General features: G+C 46.5%; 1 protein-coding gene across 3 annotated transcripts in view; it reads left to right on the top strand.

The window, feature by feature from the left end:
- LOC119175664 (putative sodium/potassium/calcium exchanger CG1090) overlaps positions 1–26,527 on the top strand; it is a 130,499-nt gene that overhangs the window by 90,839 nt on the left and 13,133 nt on the right. For 2 of the 3 annotated variants that reach the window (XM_075881841.1, XM_075881842.1), the window contains exon 9: positions 16,985–17,116. The exons of the other annotated variant lie outside the window; for it this stretch is intronic. In XM_075881841.1, coding sequence (XP_075737956.1) covers positions 16,985–17,116 — 132 coding nt within the window. The remainder of the gene's footprint in view (positions 1–16,984; positions 17,117–26,527) is intronic. 3 annotated transcript variants of the gene reach the window in all.

The raw sequence follows: 26,527 nt of genomic DNA on the forward strand, positions 1-26,527 counted from the left end.
TTAGACTGTTTGTTCTTCTAAAGTTTGGTACCTAAGGTCAAGCAAAAGAAAATATTTCACGTTGTTATGATCGGCCTCCATGTCTTGGTGCCGCTGGGACGTGTGGGATTGTTTCGGCTAAGTATACCCAAATTTGTGCCGGCTTAACCCTCTCTGAAGTGTCCAGAATCGGTGAAAACACGACAGTCGGGCTTCGAATTAACAAGAGCCAGCAGCTTCCCATCGTCAAAAACTTTTTGGACACGCCCGACCGTCTGATGGCCTAGAAAGGGCTATTTGTACTCGGAGCAGCCACATACCACCCTTTGACCACATAACACCCTTTATAAAAGGGTGGTATGTGGTCACCTTCGAGCTGCTTTGTCCCTCAAGGTGTACCGGACAATAGGCCGAGCATCTGCGACCCATCTTCGGGCACGTTTCCTGCATTCCATGGTTCACGTCTTTGTTCTCTACAGTGCGTGGCCTGCCCGGCACAGCTGCAGCATAAATGAGTCAACACTGCACGGGCGACCCCACGTCATTGAACTGTACTGCGTCATGCTGTACAATATGCTTTGCGTCTGGTGTTGCGCTTCTCCAACGCCGGGGGACGAACTTGGCTTGCCTCTTTCCTAGGTTGGGAAGGAGGCGGTGTTTGACCTTCCCTTTTTGTGGGCAGAGATGAAGACTAGCTCTTCATTGAACTGGTCTGGACTGAATTGTTTTCCCCTGCAGAGAATCTTGGGAAGACCCAGGTATTAAAACGCGAGCGCCAAAACGCTCAAAGCATGCTACCATGGTTCATGTATCATCAGGCTACCTTGATCATGTAAATAGTGTCAATAAACGTTCCTGATGTCAGCTCTGGCAAACTCTTCTCGTCTTGTCCCTCAGACTTGGCTGAATCCGGTCCGCACTAGTCCCCCAGTCATAACAATGTACAGGTATTCACAAAATTCATGTTATGCGACTTTACCTTTTCGCCTGGAACTTAAAGCTAAAAAAAGAGAAAACTAAGAAAGGAGATGAGAGAATGCTCCGAACGATGAAGTGATACGCCTGGTGACCTTGTGCGTTGGCATCCATGGCGTAGCCAGGGGGGGGGGGGTACTTTGACGCGGAAACAAAATTCAGCAAATGTTCAGCAGTTGCACCTAACTTCCTTAACCCCTTAGGCTCACCATTTCAAATCTGCTCACGAAGTGGACAACTGCCCGTTCTTTCATCCGAAACGAAACCAAAACACAGCAATAAACACAGCCAGAAGTGCGTTAAAAACTCGCAGGCACAAAAACTAAGCGAATCCGGGTACTACTCATCATTCTCATGGTCGCTGAACGATCGCAGTGCTAGAGTCACTTCTAGTTAATTTTAGGAAACTCTACGGTGCCTGTCTCCGTAGACAGTGGTTGTTGACCCAGGCATATGGACTTATTGTACATGCAGTGAGGACCCGCACTTAAGCAGCTCTAGGTCTAAATATCCAAGTTTGTTATTGTCAGGAAACTCCGTCATCAGCTGAAGATCAGTCATGTTCACAGTAAAAAATGCTAATAATCTGAAAACTAGATTTTTAGCATTTTTACTGAGAATATGACTGATCTGCAGCTGACGACGGAGTTTCCTGACAACAAACTTAGGTTTTTAGACCTAGAGCATATGTTTCTGCCGGAACACGTGTGCTGGCAATACGCTCCCCGCTCCAAGAAAGGCCTGTTACCCTTTAGTTCAGTGCACTCCAAGCTTGTTAAGCGAGGAATTGCCAAAGTATGTATGATGGCATCATTGTCAAGGTCTTGTCATCACCAGGTTCAGAGCAGTTTTGGCAACCAAATTAACAGACTTAAAAAAAGCAGGCTTGCCTGATCACTTGCTCTCGCGCATAGCAGAATCACTTCTGAATGTTTTGAATCAGGGCAAGAATGCACGGCACGCATCTCGGGAGGAGCAAAAGCCGAAAGTGTCGGCCATTCCTTATGTGCACAAAGTTTCCCACTGCTTTAAAAAGAATTGTGGAAAAAACTGGGGTAAGCCATGTGTTCATGGCAAAAGCATAAGCTGAGCTCTCTTTGTAAAGGAGTCAACTACAGAGGATCTTTAAGTGTCGGGTGCGATACGAGGCACACAAAGATGTTTGTTTAATGTATTATAGGCGTTGTGTATCTGATTTATTTATCATGTGGGCGATACTACATCGGTCAGACGGGGCGGTGTCTGGACGATCAGCACGCAAATCTGATGCGCGAATCAGTGGGCAGCCACTTGGCAAGCGAGTGTGCGAGTTGTCGGTGCACCACAAAGTTTGATGAATGCCAAGTATAGGCAAGATATAAGGACTGGAGGGACGTGAAATATATGAGGCTTTTTTTGATTCATAAAGCAGGAACTGGGTGTGTCAGTGCCCTGTCCGTAAATCTGTTGGATAATGAATACAAGTTCCTTTAAGTTAAGTTGTCAATTAAAGATTGGAATAAGGTGATCTGGCGCATGCCCTATAATTCGTCTTTTCTTCTGTTTGTGATCTCCTCGCCCTCTTGCATGTATATATACATATTCCCGTCATATGTGCAATAGAATTGGTTGTAAGTGTGCCTGCTCTTTCTTCTTTCTCAAACGTTCCCTGTGTACTAAGAAAAGTAAATATATTTCATATTGCAATATCAACCAACCTAAGTAGCCACTCTTTTGAGGTCTGGTTGCCTTAGAATGCGTTGTCATAAAGTGAGATTAAGTAAAGAAGAACGATTTACATGCTGTGGGAGAGCTAAGAAAATGATGGAAAATGTTCTGATTGAATGCGGCGCTATCCACCCAGGTGTTCGTGTGGGAACAAGCCTACATGAGGCTTTGGGTTTGAGAGGCAAACATGGAAAGCTGAACACGTCTGCGATAGAAGCAAGTAAAAGACGGTTAGAGTACTGGGGGCACGAAAGTATAGATAGAAGACTGAAATATTGGGGAAGTGAGGTGATCCTGTCTTAAAAGGCAGAGAGATAGAACACAAACTTATATTTTCTTTGTTATAACAAGATGAATTTAATAGAAGTATATAAGGCATCAGGCCAACATAAAAAGAAATACTTATTTTTCTTTTTTGCGAGCCCGGTGTCACATATGTCACCACCCTGTTATAAAGGGGACGTCATAGCATCCATCTATTCATAATTAGACTGGTGCATTTTTTATGCAGGTAGCATGGCTCACTGCAGGTTCGTGCTGCTCTTTTTCTGCAGTATCTTTTTTTCGTTGCTAAATTGCGGTTTGCGTGTCAAATTATCACCAAGTGACGAAACTGGCCTCGACTAGCAGAAACGACGTCAATCTAGTAAGGTTCGCATCGTTTATTGCGAGTGTCCAAGACGGTACAACCGATTTATACAGTTTGGTTCGAACAAAACAAGTCACACACATACATATCCAAAGCTTTCATCCTATGTGTAAAGGCTATTGAAAACCAACACACATGTGCATGTAACTGAACATCTAGATCGCTGAAAGAACGTCACTCTTATATATAGTGTTGCGGCATTCGATTAATAACGTAGCTTCAGGATAAGAGTCTGATCCTGCCGCCAGATATGCGGCGCTTGCCAAGTAGTGTTGATGTGATCTTGAAGTGAAGTGAATGCATGATGTGGAATCGAGAACGAAACTTGCACATTGCGAACAGATAGCTCGCGCAGTGAGAGCAATGCAGTTTAGCTAAATTTGTGACCTAAATAATCGCGGATGCTTGTAGTTGTGAACCTTTCTCGCTCCGCGATGTTACCTTGTGTATTTTACCAATGAGCAACGTCGCCTTCTGTCAACAGGGTAGGCACTAGTTGTTGATTCTCGGCTGCGAAAGCGTTTGAGCAAGCTGAAATAAACATAACGAAAAAGTGTGTGGGCCGGCAGTGGCTCGAAATATTTACAGCACAACAAAACAGTGCGATATCCATTCGAATGCACCGCGAGCCGTTACCACCGTCGCTGCCGGTGACCGCCGTATATTTTGAAATGAGGATAATGATGTCGACAGGCTGCTCACAGCTACGAGTCAGCTGGTACTACAAAAGAATGATGACGCAGCACATGGCTAGGCAAAACTGCTTAATATAAAAGCAATTTACATTATTTAGGTATTGCATTACGCAAAGTTGTAGGATTAGAATATTTTAGATGTGAAATTTCGTCCCGATGAGGGCGCCCCTACATGAATGTGCAGTAGCGCGAAGGGCTGTGCCCATAGTTTCATTGATGATTGATATTTGGGGTTTAACGTCCCAAAACCACCATATGATTATGAGAGACGCCGTAGTGAAGGGCTCCGGAAATTTCGACCACCTGGGGTTCTTTAACGTGCGCCCAAACCTGAGCACACGGGCCTACAACATTTCCTCCTCCATCGAAAATGCAGCCGCCGCAGCCGGGATTTGATCCCGCGACCTGCGGGCGTAATTTCGAAATAGACCTGAGCCTCCGTGGGTCAGCAGCCGAGTACCTTAGCCACTAGACCACCGCAGCGGGGCCCTTTAGAGTTTCATACAATAACACCTGGAAAGGAATCTGGTGCGGCGATCGTGTGCCTCCATGGGAATTATGGGAAGTACAGGCTTCGGATTGGATAGGGTTAACTAGCGAACTGTCTACAGACTTCTTTTTCTGCAGTTTCAGTTTCGTTCTTCGCGCAGAGCGGACAGGGGGGTGCGGGGAAAAGCACTGAAGCAGCGTCATTGTTGTCCAAAGAGGCTTAAAACCACTAGGCCTGAAAGTTGCTGCAACGCTGAAGCTTTACGAGTCGTATTTGACAGTTTAAACGAAGAGTCGTCCACTCACCGCTGCGCTCAGAGCGTCTCATGTCAGTGCAGGATATTGCATTGAGTTCATGTTTTTTTTCACGAGCGTGTCTTGCCTACACTCGTTCTGAATCGACTCCAAAACGATGGAGAAGCTAAGTAGACGGAGTGTCACGCTCCTCTGACTCGACTTCACAACAAACCAGAAGTGTGTTGGGGGCAGATCGCTTGGAAAAGCACACCTAGCACTCCATAAGACGAAAAGTTAAGTGTTTCTCACTTAATACTGTACTGAATTTTCCATAAATAGATAATGCGTACTTTCGAGAGCAAAACAAACATGCTTGTTTTCAAATGTTTAAGAAAATATTTAATTAAATCTTCATACCAAACATGAAGCGCAATCGCAGACCAATGCATACCCTGATGGTTAAATTGGCCCAGGTTTTACTTTGCCGCCTCGTCACAACAGCTTTTAGCAATAAAACTTGCGTACGAATAAATGAAGCAATATTCAAATAAATACAAGTTCATATGACTTTGTTTTACCCTCGGGAAAGAAGCGTCATGAATCCCAAGAACGTAATCAATCCGAGTGGATCGGAAGCCTGTACTTCCGACAATTCCCATGGGAATGGGGGTACAAGCGCCGCCGAAGGAGCCCGCGTAGACACTAGCGCCGGATTACCATCTAGGTATTATTTTATGAAACTCTATGGCCGTGCCTATGTGAAACATAAAGCAGAGGTCAGTAGATCCACTCCGAATCGTAGAAGCCGCAACGTGCCATGGTTGATTTTTTTGCCCTCTACCGGTGATCAGCATAACTTGGGAGTTTCCGGGCCTGGCCACAAAACACCTAGCCTGGCTCCGTGGCTTCGTCGCGTTGCTAGCGGTGCGCCGGCGGCGCCGTCTTCGTCGACTCGTGGTCACCGCGCTTTGTGTGTGTGTGTGTGTGTGTGTGTGTGTGTGTGTGTGTGTGTGTGTGTGTGTGTGTGTGTGTGTGTGTGTGTGTGTGTGTGTGTGTGTGTGTGTGTGTGTGTGTGTGTGTGTGTGTGTTTTCAGGATGCGGTGGACGTGTGTTGTGCTGAATAGCAACAGAGGGTACGCATCCTGAAAGGAGAAGGTAATTGCGCTCAATGTTTCTAGTGACCCAGTGAGGTTCGAAGCGTTGGCTCGTGCCATACCAGGGAAATACCAAGAGCTGATGCCTCGTGACTACATTTGCAGGAAAGATTCTTCGGACGGGGATAGACAGGTGGTGGACGGAGATAGACAAGCTCGGTGGCGGAGTTCTCCTTGGCAAACCAAGACGGCCAGTGTTGTTACCAGTCGCCATGCCTTTTCCACGCTGTATAAACTACTCATGAGCTCTTAGCACACATGCACGCTCGCACACAAGCATGCACACACGCACGCACACGCACGCACGCATACACACGAAGAGAGAGAGAGAGAAATGAACTGGACTTGACGTGAAGTGCGGAAATCTAATAAGGACTACATACTTCATATTGTCCTGAAGAATATCAGATTGTCCTGTAAGGTCCTCTTCTCATGTGTTCTCTGCCTTGAACCATGAAGAAACAGGCACCGGCGTCCGCGAGGTTTAAACGCATAATGTGGCATTCTTTGGTGTTTAGCATTCGTTTTAGTATTTAGTAGAGTCACTAAACCTTCAGAATAAATTTGAAATATTCAATTTCGGCTACACAGTGATTTTTCACAGACCTTCTCACGAACGAATGTGAGCGTGCTGTTGGGATAATGCACTTGGCTGCCAAACTTGACAGAAATGCGTGCCCCTTATGATTATGATACAGTAACGTTAAAGTTCTGTAATCAAAAGAACCTTTGCAAGTCGAAAAAATTTGCTAGATTCCACGTACCTTGGGAATCGAAGCATGCGTAAGGAAGGTGAATGTGTTGTTTTTAAGCGAGACGCTATGAAATGGCACTAAATATATGTAAAAATCCATGCACACACATACGTTAAACAGCCGCATATGTTTTACATTACCAGTTGTTTACACTTGCGTAATGATGCCAACAACAACATGGATATTAGAAACATCAGAAGCGGTAAGCTAATATGAAGCGCTGATGTATGCGCTGGTGCGTGCGAGGATGGTAGCCCTCAACACTGCTACACAAATAAACTTATATATGTAATGTAATGTTTATGAAATTGTAATGTGCAGTGTAATGTTTATAAAATTTTATATGTAACTTTCATAAAATTGGATAGCCAGTACTGCAACCACAACTTTCGTTGCACGAACATTAGGGTCTATTTGAATAATATATTCGAGGCCTAGCGTGGCTTTGTGGTAGAATACTTCATTTCCACGCATAATGCTAGGGCTTGATTCAGGCTGAGGCACTGCATTTAGTGTTGGCATTAGTTCGGTCAACGCTGACTATTATAGGCGGAGAGTTTTCATGTTTCCAGCGGGAGCAGGACACCAATTTCCGTCTCTCTCTTATATATATATATATATATATATATATATATATATATATATATATATATATATATATATATATATATATATATATATATATATATATATATATATATATATTCACACATGCCACCATTGATGAACGAGCCGCTGTGGCTCATACTCGTTTTGGGTACAGAAGAAGAAGAGAACACTTTCGTTGCTCTGGTTCAGGTCAACTCTAAGCCGTCGGTCTTCTTTTGCTCGTGACATTACTGGTGGAGGTGCTGGGTACGTGTACTTCAGCTGTGTCGACCATTTTGGAGACAGCTAGACCTCCCAGAGCAAGAAGCAGCCACCACCTGCGTGGGTTACCCCCTAAATTTGGTTCCTTGGCATCAACGCCCAGAAAGATGGCAGCTCCGATGACAAGTCAGGCGGTCCAAACCCTCGATTTTCATGATTCTCTTCTCGCGCATGTTTTTCATGCGCCACAGACACCAAAGCCGTTCCATGAAGATATCTTCGTGGATGTTGATGACTAGCTCGACCACTTTGATCGGGTTGCCAGTATCAACGAATGGGACAATGTTCGCAAGCTGCGCCGAGTTTACTTCTACTTGGAAGATTCTGCGAAAACGTGGTACGAGAAGCATGAGGACTTCATTGCAACCTGGCAAGAGTTTAGCCGACATATTCGCGACGACTATCGCAACACCGAGAGGAAGGAGAGGACTGAACATGCCATACCCTGGAGAAACCAGCGGCCGAACGAACGAGTATCCATGTTTGTCGAGGACATGCTTCGGCACTTCAAGCGCGTGGACCCTGCCAATGCGAAGGAAAAGAAGATGCGGCAGTTGATGCGCGGAGTAAAAGAACGGCTTTTCGCTGAACTCGTGCGCAATCCACCGATGACAGTTGTCGAGTTCATCAGTGAGGCAACCACGATGGAGCGTCACACCCTGCAGCAGTGGTCGTCACAACACGAACGCTAGATCCCGGCCACCGCATATTTTATCGTCTCTGACAACGAGAGACAGGCCCTCGCAGACTTCATTCAAGGTATCGTTCGGGAAAAATTGTGACAGTTTGAGGCAGTGGGATGCCATCCACCTGTGTCAGCCCTCGCGGTTGTGATCAGAAAAAAAGTCCGGCAGGCCGTCACACCCCTGGTGCCAATCGCAACACCAATTACCGAGGCCCAAGTTCTGACACACACGGTGGCATTGCGATCCCCTGCGCCACCGGCTACAGATCCTGCTATGCGGCCAAGGTACCAGGCTATGTAACAATTCCAAGACACTGCTTCGCGTCCACCTCTCGGCTCAAGGTTTCCGAGTACACCCTCCTATCTGCCGTCTACCTGAAGACAAAGTGGTAGCAAGGCTTGCACGTGGCTGACCTCGAATAACCGTCCGCTCTGCTATCACTGTCGCGAAGCGGGTCACGTATACCGAAACTGTCAATACCGCCAACTAGGTCTCCGTGGCTTCCACCCTGATGCCGATATCCATGCTACGGTGAGCACTCCCGCGAAATCGAAGCCTGTCTCAGGGGCCAGTGAACTCCTTCGACTATTTAGCACCACCAGTCGAGATCACCATCGCCTCGCCGGTCTGTCACCCAGTTGGCCCTCATCGTCTTCCGCTCCTTTCAGGAGCCAGTCACCAGGTCTCGGCAGGGGAAACTAGGAATGGCGACTTCTGGGGGTGAAGTCGCGGTACGGCGAACTGTTGAAGATCCTCCTTTGACGCAACGACTAGACGAGAGCAACTCCGGTTTTGCAGTGTTCTTCGACAGCAGAAAGATCGTTTCTGCCGAAATCGCCGTGTTCATCAACAATCATCAGGTCAACGCCCTCGTCGACACCGGCGCTGTCTATTCCGTAATGAACGCCACACTGGCATCTGAACTGAGGAAGGTTACCACACCGTGGCAAGGACCCCAGTTGCGCACGGCAGTTGGTCATCTGGTGATGCCTTATGGTATGTGCACAGCACGCATTCGAATACGTACAACAACGTTTGCGGGCTCTTTCTTCGTATTGCGCGTTTGCTCTCGGCCAGTCATTATAGGAATGGACTTCCTTCGTGAATATACGGCACCATAATCGACCTCCGTGAATTACTTGTGTCGTTCGAGGATCCGTTTTGTGCTGCACTGACAGTACGCGATTCCCGAAAAGAACGCTCCATGTCACCGACGATTCTCTGGCTCTCCCACCTCGAAGCCGCCTATTTGTCAAGGGAGAAATGGGAGAGGACGTGTCTGACACAGTAATTGTAGGGAACAATATGGCTCTCCTTTTTTCACGACAAATCTGTGTTGCCTGAAGAATCATTCAGCCTAGCAACATGCATGTTCTCCTGCTGGTCACGAACTTCAGCGACGAATGTCGCCGCCTCACGAGACTCACTGCCGTTGCGTATTTTGAAGAACTAGCCGATGCCGAAGGCTCGTCCACATTAGCTTCATTTACATTGAATGGCCACCCTGACAAGGCCTTTTCGAGCACTTTCGACGTAAACGAGAGTCTAGCTTCGGCTCAACGAGAAAGCCTTTTGCGTATACTCGGCTCATTTCAAGACTGTTTTGCCACTACGTCGAAGGTTAAGAAGACGCCACTTGCTCAGCATCGTATCATCACGGAACCAACCGAGAGACCCATCCGACAACATGCATATAGGGTTTAGCTAATAGAACACGACGCTATATGTGACCAAGTCCAGGAGATGCTTTAGGACGACGTCATCCAGCCATCGACCAGTCTCTGGGCCTCACCAGTCGTGTTAGTTGAGAAGGATGGTACGCTGCGCTTTTGCGTTGATTACCGTAAACTGAACAATGTCACCAAAAAGGACGTTTATCCTCTACCCCGTATAGATGACTCGTTGGACCATGTACGCAACGCTAAATATTTTTCCTCCGTGGATTTGCGTAGTGGCTACTAGCAAATCGCAGTGAATGAGCGTGACCACGAAAAGACGGCTTTTGTTACTCTCGACGGCCTGTACGAGTATAAAGTGTTGCCTTTTGGTCTACTCTCAGCGCCAGCTACTTTCTAAATGATGGATACGGTTTTTGCGGTGCTCAAATCACAATCATGTCTCGTTTATCTTGATGACGACGTGCTCTTTGCAGACACGTTCTAACAACACGTCCAACGCCTTCAGGCAGTTCTTCAGGCAATTAGAACAGCGGGGCTTCCTCTCAAACCCGAGAAATGTCCTTTTGGATACGAAGAACTGAATTTCCTTGGTCATGTTGTGAGCCATACCGACATCCGCCCAGATCCGGAGAAAACACGCGCCATTGCCGCCTTTCCCGTGCCCACAAATAAGCGTGACCTACGCCGATTTTTGGGGCTCTGTGCGTACTACAGGCGCTTTGCCAAACACTTTTTGAAGATTGCTGAACCCCACAACAAGCTTACAAAAGACGGTGTCTAGTTTGCTTGGGGTTCCCATTAGTTCCATGCGTTCGACACCCTTCAAAACCTTCTCCAGGCTCCGCCTGTACTGGGTTATTTTGACGAAAGCACCGACAAGGAATTACACACATACACCAGCAACGTTGGACTAAGAGCGGTATTAGTTCAGTGGCATAATGGCGTAGAGCGCATGATCGCTTATGAGAGCAGAATGTTATCCCCAGCGGAGAAAAACTATTATGCCACCAAAAAGGAATGCCTCTCTGTTGTCTGGGCCGAAACCAAGTTCCGCCCATACTTGTATGACCGCCTATACAGGGTAGTTAGCGACCACCATTCCCTTTGTTGGCTGGCGAATCTCAAAGATCTCTCAGATCGTCTTGCACGACGGAGCCTTCGGCTACAAGAATGCAATGTCACCATCGTCCACAAATCTGGGCGGAAACACACTGACGCCGGCTGTCTTTCACGTGCACCAGTCGAAAATGCCAACACTGAGCTTGAAGACGACAATATATGCGAGATGTTTCAGCGCGCAAACAAAGGAAAAAAGGACAGGGTCGACAGAAAGAGCGCTGACTTCCAACTAACTTTATTTCAGAGTGGCAAGAATATATACGTCCAAAAAAGGATGATTACAGAGCATGAAGGTAAAATGCAAGCCTAATCTACGCATCAGTAACAAAGCACGTGTGACGGGTCCTATATTGCCTCAAAGCCCAGCCAGGTAATCACGTTCAGCCTGTGATAAGGCAACCGATGAACTGCTTACGCATTTATCTCCTAGCACGCGTATTTTTTTCTGCTTCGATAATTTCTCGGATGAGCTGGTCCCTGTGCCTTGCCAATATAGAGCACTGATCAAAGAGGGGTGTGCACCCACAATCTCGGCAATGAATGCCAAGATGCCCTTGTACCACATTGTGCACATTGTTTCGGTGTTCTCGGCATAAATGACCGCCTCCGAGAACACCAAAACAATGTGCACAAACTGGTATACAAGGGCATCTTGGCATTCATTGCCGAGATTTTGGGTGCACACCCCTCTTTGATCAGCGTTCTATATTGGCAAGGCACAGGGACCAGCTCACTTGAGAAATTATCGAAGCAGAACAAAATACACGTGCTAGGAGATAAATGCGTAAACAATTCTTCGGTTGCCTTATCACAGGCTGAACATGATTACCTGGCTGGGCATTGAAACAGTATAGGACCCGTCACACGTGCTTTGTTACTGATGTGTAGATTAGGCTTGCATTTTACCTTCATGCTCTGTAATCATCCTTTTTTAGACGTATATATTCTTGCCACTCTGTGAATTAAAGTTAAGTCAGCGCTCTTTCTGTCTACCCTGTCTTTTTTTCCTTTGTTCGCGCGCTGAAACATCTCGAAAATATGACTACGTACCAACTAGCCCAAGCTTTCACTCTTGTAAGACGACGATACTTTTCTTTTTGCCGTTTCAGCAACCAGCTTGGCTGAGCAACAGCGTCATGACTCGGAGCTCATCCCGCTCCTTGACCCCCTGGAAGAGCGCAATTCTTACCCTCCTTGCAGCTTCGCACACTCGCTATCCTCCTTTTTTTTCTGCAATAGAGTGCTTTTTAAAAAGAACTTTCTTCCTACACAAGCTATGTATCTGCTTGTTGCGCCAACCACGCTTCGTGGTGACATTTTGCGGGCGTGTCATGATGAGCCGTCGTCCGGACACCTCAGCTTTACGCACGAGATGCAACGGATTCAATGCTTCTACTACTAGCTACGTCTCGCAAAGACTGTGAAGCACTACGTTCGCACATGTCGCGACTGTAAGGGACGTAAGACTCGACCTTTACGACCAGCGGGACTACTGCAACCAATAAGGCCACCGAAGACGCCTTTTCATCAGATTAGCATGAATTGCTAGGGTGATTCCCCACGTCTTCGTCTGGAAACCGATGAATTGTGGTCGCTAGCCCAGCCGCGGTGGTCTAGTGGCTAAGGTACTCGGCTGCTGATCCGCAGGTCGCGGGTTCATATTTCCGATGGAGGCGGAAATGTTGTAGGCCCGTGTGCTCAGATTTGGGTGCACGTTAAAGAACCCCAGGTGGTCGAAATTTCCGGAGCCCTGCACTACGGCGTCTCTCATATTCATATGGTGGTTTTGGGACGTTAAACCCCACAAATCAATCAATTGTGGTCGCTACTGTCCACTTAACACTCTACTGTGAAACAAAGGCACTTCCAAAAGCCACCGAGCAGACGTCACCCATTTTTTAGTTTACAGCATCGCCTTACGTCATGGTGCGCCAGCTGTCGTCATAACTGATCGTGGGACAGCTTTCAACGCAAAGATGCTGCAGGAAGTCTTGCGATTAAGTGGCACCAAACATCGTAAAACAAAGGCTTACCACCTGCATGCAAACGGACCCGCTGAACGAATCAATAAGACAATTGTAGACATGCTGTCAATGTATGTGGACATTGATCAGAAGAACTGGATCGCCATCCTTTCTTACATAACTTTTGCGTACAACACTGCTGTTCAAGAAAGTGCCGGTTTCACACCTTTTCGCTTAGTCCACGGTCGCGAGGTCACGACAACGCTCGACGCCTTGCTTGTGCCCGGCAAATTAGGAATATACCACGCGGATGCCGCCAAATTCGCGCAGTGCGCAGAGGATACCCGTCAACTCGCTCGTCGCCGTATTCAATATCGCAAAAGCCCAGATGCACACCGCTACATTCTTCGTCACCGTGAAGTTACTTTCAAGCCTCTCAATGATGTCTGGATGTGGACCCCTATCCTACAGCGTGGCCGTTCAAAAAAGCTGCTTCGCCGCTACTTCAGCCCTTACAAGGCCGTACAACGTCTCAGCGACGTTACTTACGAGGTTCTCCCGGAAGGCACTTCAGGACGTTCTCGTCACCCCCCGCAAACTGAAGCCATTCATGTTTCACGGCTCAAACCATACCTTTGGCCCTGTGAATCACCAGTGGCGTGACTCAATCTATCAGTGACTTTGCGTCTTTCTATTTTTTTGCCAATTTATTTACTTTCTTTCCTATTTTTCTTATTTCTCATTTGACTCTTGACTCCACTACCAGCTACGTTATTCCGCCTTACGCCATTGATTTTGCGTGCATAGGAATTTTTGTCTCATTTTCTTTTTTTCCCTTCATATACAGCATCGAGACGATGCTTCTTGGGAGAGGGGGCAATGACGCATGCCACCATTGAACGAGCTGCTGTGGCTCATACTTGTTTTGGGCTGAGAAGAAAACAGTTTCGTAGCTCTGGTTCAGGTCAACTCAGTACAACTCCTTACATTACAACTTGGTCTAATAACTTCCCTTATACTTTCGTTGGCATTATTGTCTGGTAAATCTCATAATATTGTGTCAAAACATGTAAAAAAGAGCCCTTAATTATTTATACTTTTTCCCTTATTCATTAACGAGGGTCTCGTATTGCAAGACTTGCTGCCTTGAGGTTGTATACGAGGAACGATTGGTGAGCTGCCATCTCGTAATAAGTTCACGTGCGACGTGAGGCCAAACAGGCTGATAAAGAGTGTGCAGCACTCGCCGCCATGGCTACTGGTGGCGCTGACTGCTACTCCCACGTGTAAATTCACGTATATACCCATTAAAGTGGCTGGGGGGATCACCGCCGTGGTAGCTCAGTGGTAGAGCATCGAACGCGTTATTCGAAGGTTGCAGGTTCAGTTCCTGCTCACGGCAAGTCATCTTTGATATTGATATGTGGGGTTTAACGTCCCAAAACCACTATATGATTATGAGAGACGCCGTAGTGGAGGGCTCCGGAAATTTAGACCACCTGGGGTTCTTTAACGTGCGCCCAAATCTGAGCACACGGGCCTACAACATTTCCGCCTCCATCGGAAATGCAGCCGCCGCAGCCGGGATTCGAACCCGCGCCCTGCGGGTAGTCATCTTTGCACCCACTTTTCTTTCTTCACATTTACCTTACAAGTTGGTCTAATAGCTTCCCCTATACTTTCCTTGGGATAATTGTCGGTTAGATCTCATATATATATATATATATATATATATATATATATATATATAGTTTTTATATATTGTCTTTATGAAAATGTCTTTGGCAGTACTCCGAACTAAAGAAACATCTCGAAATTTATTTAGAATTTTCACGCAACATGAAAGTCATGTTTTATCTGGTGCACTAACACAAAGGACGGCAACGAGACTACAGGATACTATATCATCATTTCAAGCCGTAGTACCAGAATTTAAACAATGGAAACCTTCAAAACCTTCTTGGACGCTGCCACTTCTCAACGTTATCCGTGAAATAGACGGCATAGAGAAGAAAGCAGACATGGCACCTCTAGCAGCGGCACAGTTGGTGCTTCATCAGCTTCATGTAATGCATAATGAAAAACGAAGATATATACAGACGGATCATGCACTGAAGAAGCGTCAGCCTGTGCGGTCTTAATACCCGAAATTCAGAAAAAGAAGATGTACAAATTATCGCACAAATCTTCATCTATGACAGCAGAATTGGTGGCTATCTTTGAAGCAGTTAAGCTTATCTGCGAGAATCCTGAGCCAAGAAAATGGGTGATATGACCTGATAGCAAACCTGCTCTTCAGCTAATCAGAAAAGTGAGATCACCTTACAAAAATGGTGAAATAGCACAACGTATCGCAGAAACTGTGGAATATGCCTCATCGCAGGGTCACAACATCGTATTCCAATGAATACCCAGCCACATTGGAATGAAGAGAAATGAAAATGCTGATAGTCTCGCGAAGAAAGCATTGAAGGAAGGACGGGATTGCGCAATCCCTATGTCTGGGGTGGATATTCGGCATTTTATATCGCAAGGAGCTAACCATTGTTAGATGGAGACGTTGTTTGAGAGCCTTAAATCAAAGGAAACGGTACTTTATGAAGTTGATCCACACAGAAAATTTTTCATAACGACAGACCTCCCACAACACCTAGAGACATTGATCCACCGACTTAGATTGGAAGTAGCATACACAAACAGCTTCCTGCACAAAATACATCGATCCAACTCACCGGAATGCCATTGTGGTCATGCAGAATAAAATGTTCGCCATATTCTTTTGGAGTGCGTTAAATACGCGAATGAAAGAGAAAAATTAAAGAACAAATTAGCAAGTTTGGACAGACGGCCCCTCACAATAAAGAAACTACTTGGACCATGGCCTGAGATGCATCTCCAGAAAAAGGCAATAATCTTCCTGACAGACTTTTTAGTGGAGACCGGACTGGACAAGCGCCTATGACTGACAGCCAGAGATGGGTATTATATAAAATGTGGTCATGTATATACTGACATTAGATTAGTAAGGTGTGCGTGTAAGTAGTTTTTGACTGTGTGAACTGCGCGAAGAAAACTGTGTATTGGCATGATATTTGAACTGGTTTCAGTGTGCTATTATGTTTTTTTTCCGTATTGTTTATTTTTGGGTACCGTTCTGTATTATTATTTTATTTTTCGCTGCAGAACTTTGTGATATGGAGTTGCCGAGGCAATAGGCACCTCAACCTCTCCACAGCAAAACAGTTAAAACAGAACAGAAAATGTCACCCTCTCTCCCCATCATAATTATCATTGGCCAGAACCCGAAAAGACAAAAAAAATACTGTGCCCAATGCTGCCTCAGGTCTCCTATCGCAATGCACGTGGCAGCCGCTGTTTCGTCGAAGTTTATTTTCTTCGTTTCTTTCTTTCACCCCCCCCCGCTCTTTTTTTTATGGTACCATCCAACCATTGCTTAATGTCCATCGTAGTCACCGATAGCCTGTTCAAGCGCCCTTCGTACATGAGAAGCCTTCACTAATTCGTTCAACTTACATTTTAGGCCACTCAAGGCACCGCGCGTTAGACGGCAATGACGTGGTATTTTTTGAAAATTTTGCGCACTTTAAATGAACCTTGGAAAAAAATTAACCAGCGTTGTTATCCTACCGTAATTTGAAAACATTTGTTATTTCTGGATAGGAACTACAAGTCTTGTTTTGAATTTCTTCTCTAGAGTCAGCATTCAAAAAGTTCATTAAGCACTCTTTGTTAATTACTGTGCTTGGGAGATAAAAAAATATTTTTGCGTGCAACATACACTAAGAACAATACTGCGATAGCTGGAGACACGTAGCAATCATTTTTAATTTTTTATTGCTTGGTGCTTTTTACCTGAAACACCCTGTATATGCAGCATTTAACTTTCACTAATCATTAGGGGGGAACCGATGAAGTACTCGCTGGTGGTTATGCACGTCAAAAAGACTAAGCGGAGTTTGTGCTCTTATCTTGTTCTTTCCATTTTATCATATCTGATCATGTCAGGATTCGGCGATATGGCGGTGTGCAACGCGCTCGGAAGCAACATCTTCGAGATTCTGGTGGGGCTCGGCCTTCCTTGGTTTATCCAGACTGTTCTGCTGACTCCAGGAAAGCCAGCCGCGGTTCAAGGCAAAGGCAAGCTGCAGTTATCACTTATGAATGTTTTACAGGCCGAACCAGCGCATTCACACAATGGTGGACAGTTATAGCGTAGTGGGATTAGCGGAATAGCGGGATCGAAATGCGCATGTGCACTACGGTAAAAGACTCGTAGTATTTACTATACACACACACTTTTTCAAATTTAGCCTGCCATGCTTTTGTGGTTGATATGGGGACATAAAATATGCTGGTGGTTTTGGACACCCCCCGCCAACGGAATTTTCGGCTGCACTCATCTTCGTGCAATGAACCCATGTTTATTTGCTGCTTATTTGCTGCTTATTCGTCGTTATCGCATGTACAAAAATACATCATACGTAAAGCGTCACGAAGTTCCAAAGTGAGTAACTGTCAAGAGGAGCTCTTATCATTCACGGGGTACATAAGAGTTAATTAGCAGCGGCAAAAACTAAACAGAGAAAAATTAAAAGATCCTTCAAGAAAGAGAAAAAGGTACATATTTACCAGAGCAACATTATACAACAATAAAAAAGCACATCGGTAAGAAGCACAAAAAATTTGCGTTCATGTAGATGGTGTCAGCTATTTCGTGGCAAACAACTATCTGAAATACATCGCTTGCCTTCACGTAGCCCCAACGATGGAATATTTGAGATGACTTATTGCGGTTTTTGAGAATCCGATATCGAACGTCCCTAAGCCTAAACTAAGATCAGGGTAAACAAATCTGCGACATAAAAATTTGTGCTTTTGGTGCGTGGTTTCTATATTTTTACTTTTATTGTTACTAAAAGAAATAGTAATGTTGGTGCGTATGGGGATGCATGCGAGGATCCTCAGTTTGTTCTTTTCACTTTTTTAATGCATTCACTCTCCGCTAGGTGTCGCCACCGCCACAGCTTGGACACGTAACCGCTATCCCACTATACTAAAACACGCTGTCCGAAATGAACGTTTGCGTCAGAGTAACAGTATTCCCTTAACCCCCTCAATCACGCTACCCCTAAGCTATAACTGTCTAACTGCAGGGGCGGCGCCAAGGGTGGGCCCGGAGGAGCTGGAGCCTCTCAAAATTTTCGCCAGCACTCTTTCACCACCCAGGAGAGAACGTAGCCGTAACACAATGACAAAGTCCCCCCCCCCCCTCCCTGCCACCTTCCCCATGAAGGAACTCATTGTGTTAGACACACTCATTGAGTGCGTGTAATAAGATTTAAGTTCGAGTACCACGTGCACTCCATGCAAAACTCCAGCTGTCCGAATCTACAGAGGCTAGATTAGGGAACCGAAGGAAATCGAAGACAGTAGGTTGTTGGCGCAAGTTAAGCGTGTTCTATGTGGTTTTAAAAGAGATCTGAAGGTGTCGTGTAAGCATTGCGCTCCTTACAGGGCCAAGGTTACCGAGGTTGAGCGATTACAAGTACCCCCGAGGGGGAGTAAAGGAGGGTGACAGGTATATGAAAGGGCAAGATAAAAATCTTGAACCCCGAAGGGAACCCCGATGAGATGCGAAGCAGCAGCGTTGTGCACAAGTGGCATCACGGGTTCAATGGCACTCACGCGAGTGCTGCGCTCAGCTCTTGAAGATTTGTTTGAAGTGATGGCTGACGTAGGTCTTGTAGGTGACGCTTACGTTAGGCGCGCGTGTCACGTTCATTGAAACGACGAGTTGGTGGTGTAGCCAGCGGCGGTCGCTGCAGGTGTTGCGGATGAACTGACGAGGCGGCAGCTGCGGGTGCTGCGGCGAGCGCGTGGCAGGTGCGAAAGGGAGTAACGTCAGCGCGCACTCCTAGGGGAGCGTGAAGTTAAGCGCAGCACCGGTATGGTAGCACCGGTGTGAGTTACTGGGGCCACGCGTCAACACCTATGTCACACGGCGCGTCGTACGGAGGGACAGCGTTGCACAGGCTAGTCAAAGAGCTGCTTTGCATCTAAAAGTCTCGGCCGCAAAGGGAAAGAAGAATGCTGAAATAACGAATCACAGATTGTTATAGAATACAATAGGCGCGATGTGCTTCGAGGTCAGCGGAAAGGGGTAATGATTGTGGGCTTACATTCGGAAAGTCATGGCGCCTAGATATTTTTGTGCGTTCATGTTTTGAAGCACAGTGCCTTTGATGCTATACTCATAGTTGATAGCTTCTTTCTTTTGCATTATTGACATGCGCACAGTTTTTTAGGGGTTAATCAACATTTGCCACGTGTCGCACCAGTTGGAGAGAATGTTTAAAGACTCAGTCAACGCAAGGTAACCTGAACTAGTGTTAATTTCTTTGTAACTAATGCAGTCGTCGGTTGCAACTGACATTATCTGTGACGTCATTATTAAGATAAGAAATAACAAAGGCCCCAAAACAGAGCCCTGCAGGTACTCCGGGCGTAACAGGTAATATTTGTGACGGAACTTGCTCTAACAGGACATATTGGGAACGGCCAGTTGAAAAGTCTTCAATCTAACTTCTTAATGATTCGTTTCCAATGACATTTCATAATTTTGCAATTAATTTGCTCTGACATACGGTGTTTAATGCTTTATAAAATCTAGTATTGATGTCTGTTTGGGCGCATTTGTTAATGGATAGCGCTAAATTGTGAACAGGCTCTGTTAGCCGCGTTACTGTCGATAATCAACTACTGAACCCGTGTTGACTAGATGACAAAATGCCATTCGTTTCCAAGAAAATGTTTAGGTGTTTCAAAAGTGTGTGCTGCAATATTTTGCATGATGTGCTGGTTAACGATAGTTATCTGAAGTTTAAAGGGTCATCGCTGCTGCCTGCCTTGGAAATGGTGTTATTTTAGCCTTTTTCCAGTCGTTAGGAAGCTTTGAGTTGGCGAGAAATTAGCGGAAAACTTAATCTAGCTATTTACTGCACCATTCTGCATATCGCTTAAGAAAGGAACTGGGAATATCGTCTGGTCCCGACGATTTGCTGGGGCCCAGTTGCAGCAGAATACTAAAAACGCCTTCGTTGCTTACTTCTTGATTTCTGAAATATTAATGGGTGTAAGGGGCGGGATATTTTCGCTCTCTTTCTTGAAAGAATAGTGAAAGAAAGTGTTGTGTGTATCAGCTTTCGCCCCTTTATGTTCTAATTACAGCTGAGGAGTGCTGGCTTTTTTAGGGCAGAAGTGGTGGTTCGAGAACTTCTGTGGGTTACTAAAAATGAATGATGGTAGCATTACTTTGAAGTAATGCTCTTTTGCTAGTCTTGTTTTGGTCTTGAAGTCTGAAACGGCTGTATTTAGGTTTCATACATTCACATTACAAAGCTTTTTTTTTTCAACGCCTTACGTAGTCGCTTAGCTTTTCGTTTTCCATGTAGAACTCGTGTTATTCAGGGGTTGTTTTTGGGGGGTCGCGTAAGCCGTAGTGGAATGAAATTATTCATGCAGTAACAAACTGTGTGCTTGAAATGTAGACTGAAGTCATTTGCGATTGTGGAAGGGTCAAAGTTCAATTTAAGCAACTCGTGAAATTCATAAGCTCGATGGGTAAGTACACTGGCGTCATCTGCTTTACTGAAGTTCAAAAACCCGAGTTGCTGTTGATTGAAATTGTAAGCTGTGGTCGAGTGTTAAGTGACAGAAGGGTACTCTGTGGTCCGAAATACTCTCCACGACATCAACGTGAGCGTTGGAACGGTTGAGGTGACGGCTAATAAGTATTAGCTCTAGCAGACTTGTGGCTGTTCCTTGAACACATGTTGGGCACGAAACAACTTTATGGAGGTTGAAATTCAACTGCAAATCGAATAATGCATCTTAGCACTTTGATGTGTGGTGCATGCTGTTCCAGTTGATATCAGCAAGGTTAAAATTGCCCATTAGTATGACGGCAGAGCTGCCGATATGCTGCTGAAGGAAATCGTGTGTGGCAACTATACATTCGGGACCGAAGAATGGGCTGCGATGAAAGCAACCCGTTATTATGCTTGTACCATTGCAAGTTATTTTGCAGAAAATCGCCTCTGTGTCTGGGAGGTATGCAGCAATACATATGAAATAGGACGTCAGATTAGCAACACCACGCCTTCGCCCTGAGATAATCTGTCTTTTCGCATGACAGCATATAGTTAGGGAGAGCAAATTCCTGGTCGAGTGCATCTGGTGAGAGCCAGGTTTCTGTGATACCCACAATACAGGGTTCATAAAGTAGCAACAAGTCTTCGAGTGTCACCTTACTTACCACACTTCTGGCGTTCACATTTAGGTGTGTTATTTCTTTGTTTTGTGTGATACTCCGGGTGTTCGGACAATTTGGTTTTTTGAAGTTTTTTGGTTCGTTTAGTGGCACCCTTTTTTTCATTCACCTCATCCTAAACAAACGCGCAGAAATTTATGAACAGCTTATAAAAAAACCAGTGCAACCCGTTACTTTTTGTTCCGGTTTGGTTTAGCGCTGTGCCATGGCTTCTTTCTGATTTCGCGGGTTTTGCGACAAAAATCTTCACTTATAGCATAAATGGTGCCTTTATTATACTTACCAATTTTTAAATATTGCTTCTGTCTGTCGCGAATCTGCAGGTTTTAAGACAACAGGTCTCGTTTTATTAGGGGCGGGTTTACCTATAGAATGTGGATACGCTCAATCACAATTGGTTGTAGCCTAAGTTTACCTTGAATAACTTCGTTATTTACTGCTCGTTCGAGGGTTTCACTATAGTCGCAGATTTTTTTTCCCGGCAGTCCATAGACAATTAGATTGAACCTTCTGCTCTTATTTTCAAGGTCGTCTATTCTCTTTTCTAATGTTTTGATTGTCCTAGTCATAAAATTAAGTTGCGTTTTCCAAAGTCCCAGTTCTATTTCCAGCACTTGTCACAATGCAGAAACAGCAGCAGTCGAATCCAGGAAACTCACTTTAATTGTATTAGAATACTGGCAAACTGATCGGGAGCGAACCTCGTCTTCTTCACTCGCTGCGCGTGTTCTTCGTTGTCCTCTTCGCGCTGCATATTCAATGTGGCACACTGACAAAGCGTCAAGTTTATTTTGAATATTCACTGAGCGTTTTTCTTTTGTTTTCCTAATATCACTTGCGATATTCTTCAGTCGTGTACAGACTTCTTCAAGACCGGGGCCAGGGTTTGTTTCAATGTCAACCCCCCCCCCCCCCCCCCCTATTTTAACAGTTCTTTAAAAAAATGTCTAAAGCAATGCTAAACAGCCGTGGGCACGGCGACACCAACAAACAGCGGTCACTTGAACGAAAGCAACTACCATAGTCTGTACTGACCTGCACGATGAAGATAAACTGGTGAGACAACCACATTGCGTTGATGAAGCCGCGCACAAGGGTCGGCTCGTTGGCGAAGCTGGTCTTTATAGGTCCGGAGGGGGGCGTTCTCAGGTGGTCCTGTGCACCGAGATGCGCTGAAGTGCCCTTTAACTAGCCACAGGAAATCAATTCCGCCAGTCAGCAAGGCACGTGTAGATATAGGTCTTATTCGGGTTCTGCGCCGTTCCCTTGATCCCGAACCATCCAGTGTCACCATTTCGTTCGGAACACAGCAGGCCGATGCAAAACTGTGCGTTGAAGAGAAACGAATTAGACAACCGCATTGTTCTTTGAGAGAATTCACGTTTCTCCAACGGGAAAATTTACATGAATCTGACTGACTTAAGCACACTTTTCACATATTCGAAAAAATAAACAAAACTGTACTACCACACATAATGGATTCGGATATTTCGGTATATTTCCGTCTACTTGGATCATATCTACATGTTTCTTTTCAACAGTTACTAGAGACTGCGTAGTCGTACATCATGATATGCGTGAAATTCTGTGGTGATCTGCCACCGCGTCAGAAGCAGGAATGCTCGCTTCACATGGGAGCACCGCTGATAGCAACAATTCCATGACAAACGGCAGGAAGTTGAAATAAACGTATTCGATGCGGCGCCGTCAGCGACGTGGCCCAAGTGATAATTAAACAACCTTGCCTCGATGAGGTGACGACTGGCCTCGTAATTCATGTCCACGTAAAGGTTATCAGCTGCAAGGAAAATAAGTTTATGAGGTGCACATATAACCAGGTAGTTACGAGGGCGACAGCAGCACCATTGCTACGATTCTGCACGAAGATAGAATCTGACATAAATTCGAATTTCCGCACATAACCTCAACTGCACTTAACATCCATAATTTCGGTGAAATGAAGCTCCAAAGGTATTGCGAGAGAAACACAAAACTGAACAGCGTGTTAAGTGAGCAAGTGCACGAAAAAACATACACAAGAGCGGTGGTGGTATTCCAGGGTGAGTGCATACGATGTATTTTGTGAGACTCGATAATGCAAGCGAGCGCGCATCTTGGCACACCAGCGAAAACAGTGTCCTTAGATACATGGATAACTTCAATACAAGTAAACCAAAAGGAGGGTAAACGCTCATATCTTCTATAGGAATCACCCATGAACACCTTAACCTAACGGTGTAAACATTGTCTTGCATCTCAAAATCGCATGATTATGCACAAGTGAGTGCTGTATCCAAGCAGAAGTGTGTTTTGCTTTTCACACTCGTCGAAATGCGGCTGCCATGGTCAGGAATGTAACCAATCATCGGGGTTAGCATGCAGCGTGACACAGACCGTTTCACCCCTTTCACATATTGGCTACGATCGAGCGCGCGATTGCGCAGAACCAAAAGTAGAAATATATTATTACGAGGCAGTGGGCATGGCTCTACCGTCGTGGACAACAGTTCGATGAAAAAGAAGTGGACTCGCCGCGCGAGAGACTGGCAGCTCTGAAGCGTCACTTTGGCATGTAAATATAGGAAATACGCTCATTCCTCTCTTCCGTGTGTTTGCGAGCTCCGTAACAAATTGGTGGGAGTGCTGGGTAACGAAGCGCCATACAACGGAGCTCCGCAGTGGTCGTCAAATCGGAGTTTCCGTGATGGAACACGGGACTGATCCCACGGCCACCTCTCCATCGGCTTCGGCGACGCCCGCACCATCCACGGCAACGCCTCCACTGGCCCCACCCCCACCCACGTACGTGCTGACGCATCCGAAGCATCCTGGAACGTTCTGCGGTACGGACCAAGTTGATGTCGACGACTGGATAGCCGACTACGAACGCACCAGTGCTCTCAACCGGTATGATCCGACTCTTATGCTGGCCAATGTGCTGTTTTACCTGAAAGGCACGGCCAAAGTCTGGTACGAGAACCATGAGGAGGAGATCGGCAGTTGGGACACCTTCAAGGAAAAGCTTCGCGACTTATTTGGGAAGCCCATCGGTCGAAAGGCGGCTGCAAAGAAGGAGTTGTCTATACGTGCTCAGACGTCCACAGAGCCGTATATCTCATATATACAGGACGTGCTGGCTCTATGTCGTAAAGTTGACAACGACATGTCGGAGTCTGACAAGGTTGGCCACGTCCTCAAGGGCATAGCGGACGACGCGTTCAACCTGCTAATGTGCCGGAACTGTGCGACCGTCGACGAAATTATTGAGGAATGCCGGCGTTTTGAACTGGCCAAAAGCAGGCGGATTTCAAGATCATTTACTCGACTGCCGAACACCGCAGCGACGTCCTCCTGCGAAGATGGACTGTCCTCCCATCGGCAGTCTTCACCAGCGTCTGAAATTACGCGAATTGTCCGGCGGGAAATCGAAGCAATTACACCTACTCTTCCCGCCAACGGCCACGTCGATTTGCAAGTACCTCAGGTTTGCTTGGTACAGTCGATTGTGCGGGAAGAACTGAGCAATTTGGGCTTCGATGTCTGCGCCGTTGCTCAGTCTCGACCAATTGGCTTCCGTTCAAGGTCGCCGCCTCGCCCCAGGTCACCACCCCAAGAAAGGTCTTATCCACGCTCTCGCAATCCGGCCGAATGGAGAACTGCGGATGATCGGCCGATCTGCTTTAACTGCCGCCGCATAGGTCACGTCGCACGGTATTGCCACAACCATTGGTCTTCGTCCCGAAACCAGTATAACACTGCTCGCCGCACCGATAGCTACCGTCGTTTCCAACCTCCTGAGCCGATCGCCGACAACTACCGCCGGCCTCTGCCCGTCGATTCCTACGCCTGCGATGCCCCTGATACGCAGCACAGCCGCTCACCGTCGCCTCGACGTCACCAGTCTCGTTCGCCGCCAGGACGTCGCCCGTCGTCCCCTTCTCCTCTACGACGACGCCCGACCTCCCCGCTCAATTCTCACCAGGGAAACTAAGCGGTGCAGCTCTTGGAGGTGAAGCTGCATCCTCGGTACCGACCTCAAATCCTCTCCTTGTACTGCCGACACGACGAAATTTGATCGACGTCGACGTTGACGGCCTGACTGTTTCTGCACTTGTTGACACTGGGGCGCATATTTCTGTGATGAGTGCCCGACTTCGTCGCCGCCTGAAGAAAGTGCTCACACCGGCTGCCCCTGGCGTTATTCGTGTCGCCGACGGAAGAAGTCTTGCCATCACAGGAATGTGCACAGCACGCATCACTATCGCCGATCACCCCACATCTGTTCTCTTTGCAGTTATTGAGCAGTGCCCAAATGACCTAATTCTTGGTTTAGATTTCTTGTCCACCCATGCTGCTCTCATCGACTGTGCAACCGGCGTTCTTCAACTTGAACTGCCTCGACTTGGACCTGTGCCGTCCTCACCGTCACACCGCTTGTGCGCTGTTGATTATGTTCGGCTGTCACCGCAAGCCACCACGTGTGTTGCCTTAACGATATCACCAGCTCTTCCTGACGGTGACTACATAGTGTCTCCATTGGTGGATGTGCTCTTGGCTCGAAGTGTTGCTGTGCCGCATACAATCGTGACTATTGTGGACAACTACGTTCAGCTTCCGCTCCTTAACTTCAGTAGTTCGACCCAAGTTCTCCCGCAAGGCATTTCGTTAGCCCACGTTTCCCCACTTGATGCATGTAGCATCGTGGCATTGGACCCTGAAGACTGTTCGTCCCCTACTGCAGCCAGCCGAGCAAACGCACCTAGCGACGAAATCACGATGATGATCGCCCCTGATCTTCTGCCCTGTCAGTTGGCGCAACTTCACCACGTTCTGACTACCTACCGAGATATTTTCGACTTCGATGACCGCCCTTTAGGGCAAACGTCCTTCGTGCGTCATCAAATACATACCGGCGATGCTAATCCTGTTAGACGGCGACCGTATCGTGTTTCCCAGTCCGAACGCCAGGTCATACAACGAGAAGTCGAGAAAATGCTCTCCAAAGGAGTCATAGAGGCCTCTTCAAGTCCATGGGCGTCACCTGTTGTTTTAGTGAAAAAGAAGGATGGCAGCTGGAGATTTTGCGTTGACTACCGTGCCTTGAACAAGATAACCCGCAAAGACGTATATCCGCTGCCACGAATCGACGACGCCCTTGATTGCCTTCATGGCGCGCGATACTTCTCATCTATTGATCTGCGTTCGGGCTACTGGCAAAT

This window comes from Rhipicephalus microplus, chromosome X (genome assembly GCF_043290135.1).
Source record: "Rhipicephalus microplus isolate Deutch F79 chromosome X, USDA_Rmic, whole genome shotgun sequence".
Classification (NCBI taxonomy): domain Eukaryota; kingdom Metazoa; phylum Arthropoda; class Arachnida; order Ixodida; family Ixodidae; genus Rhipicephalus; species Rhipicephalus microplus.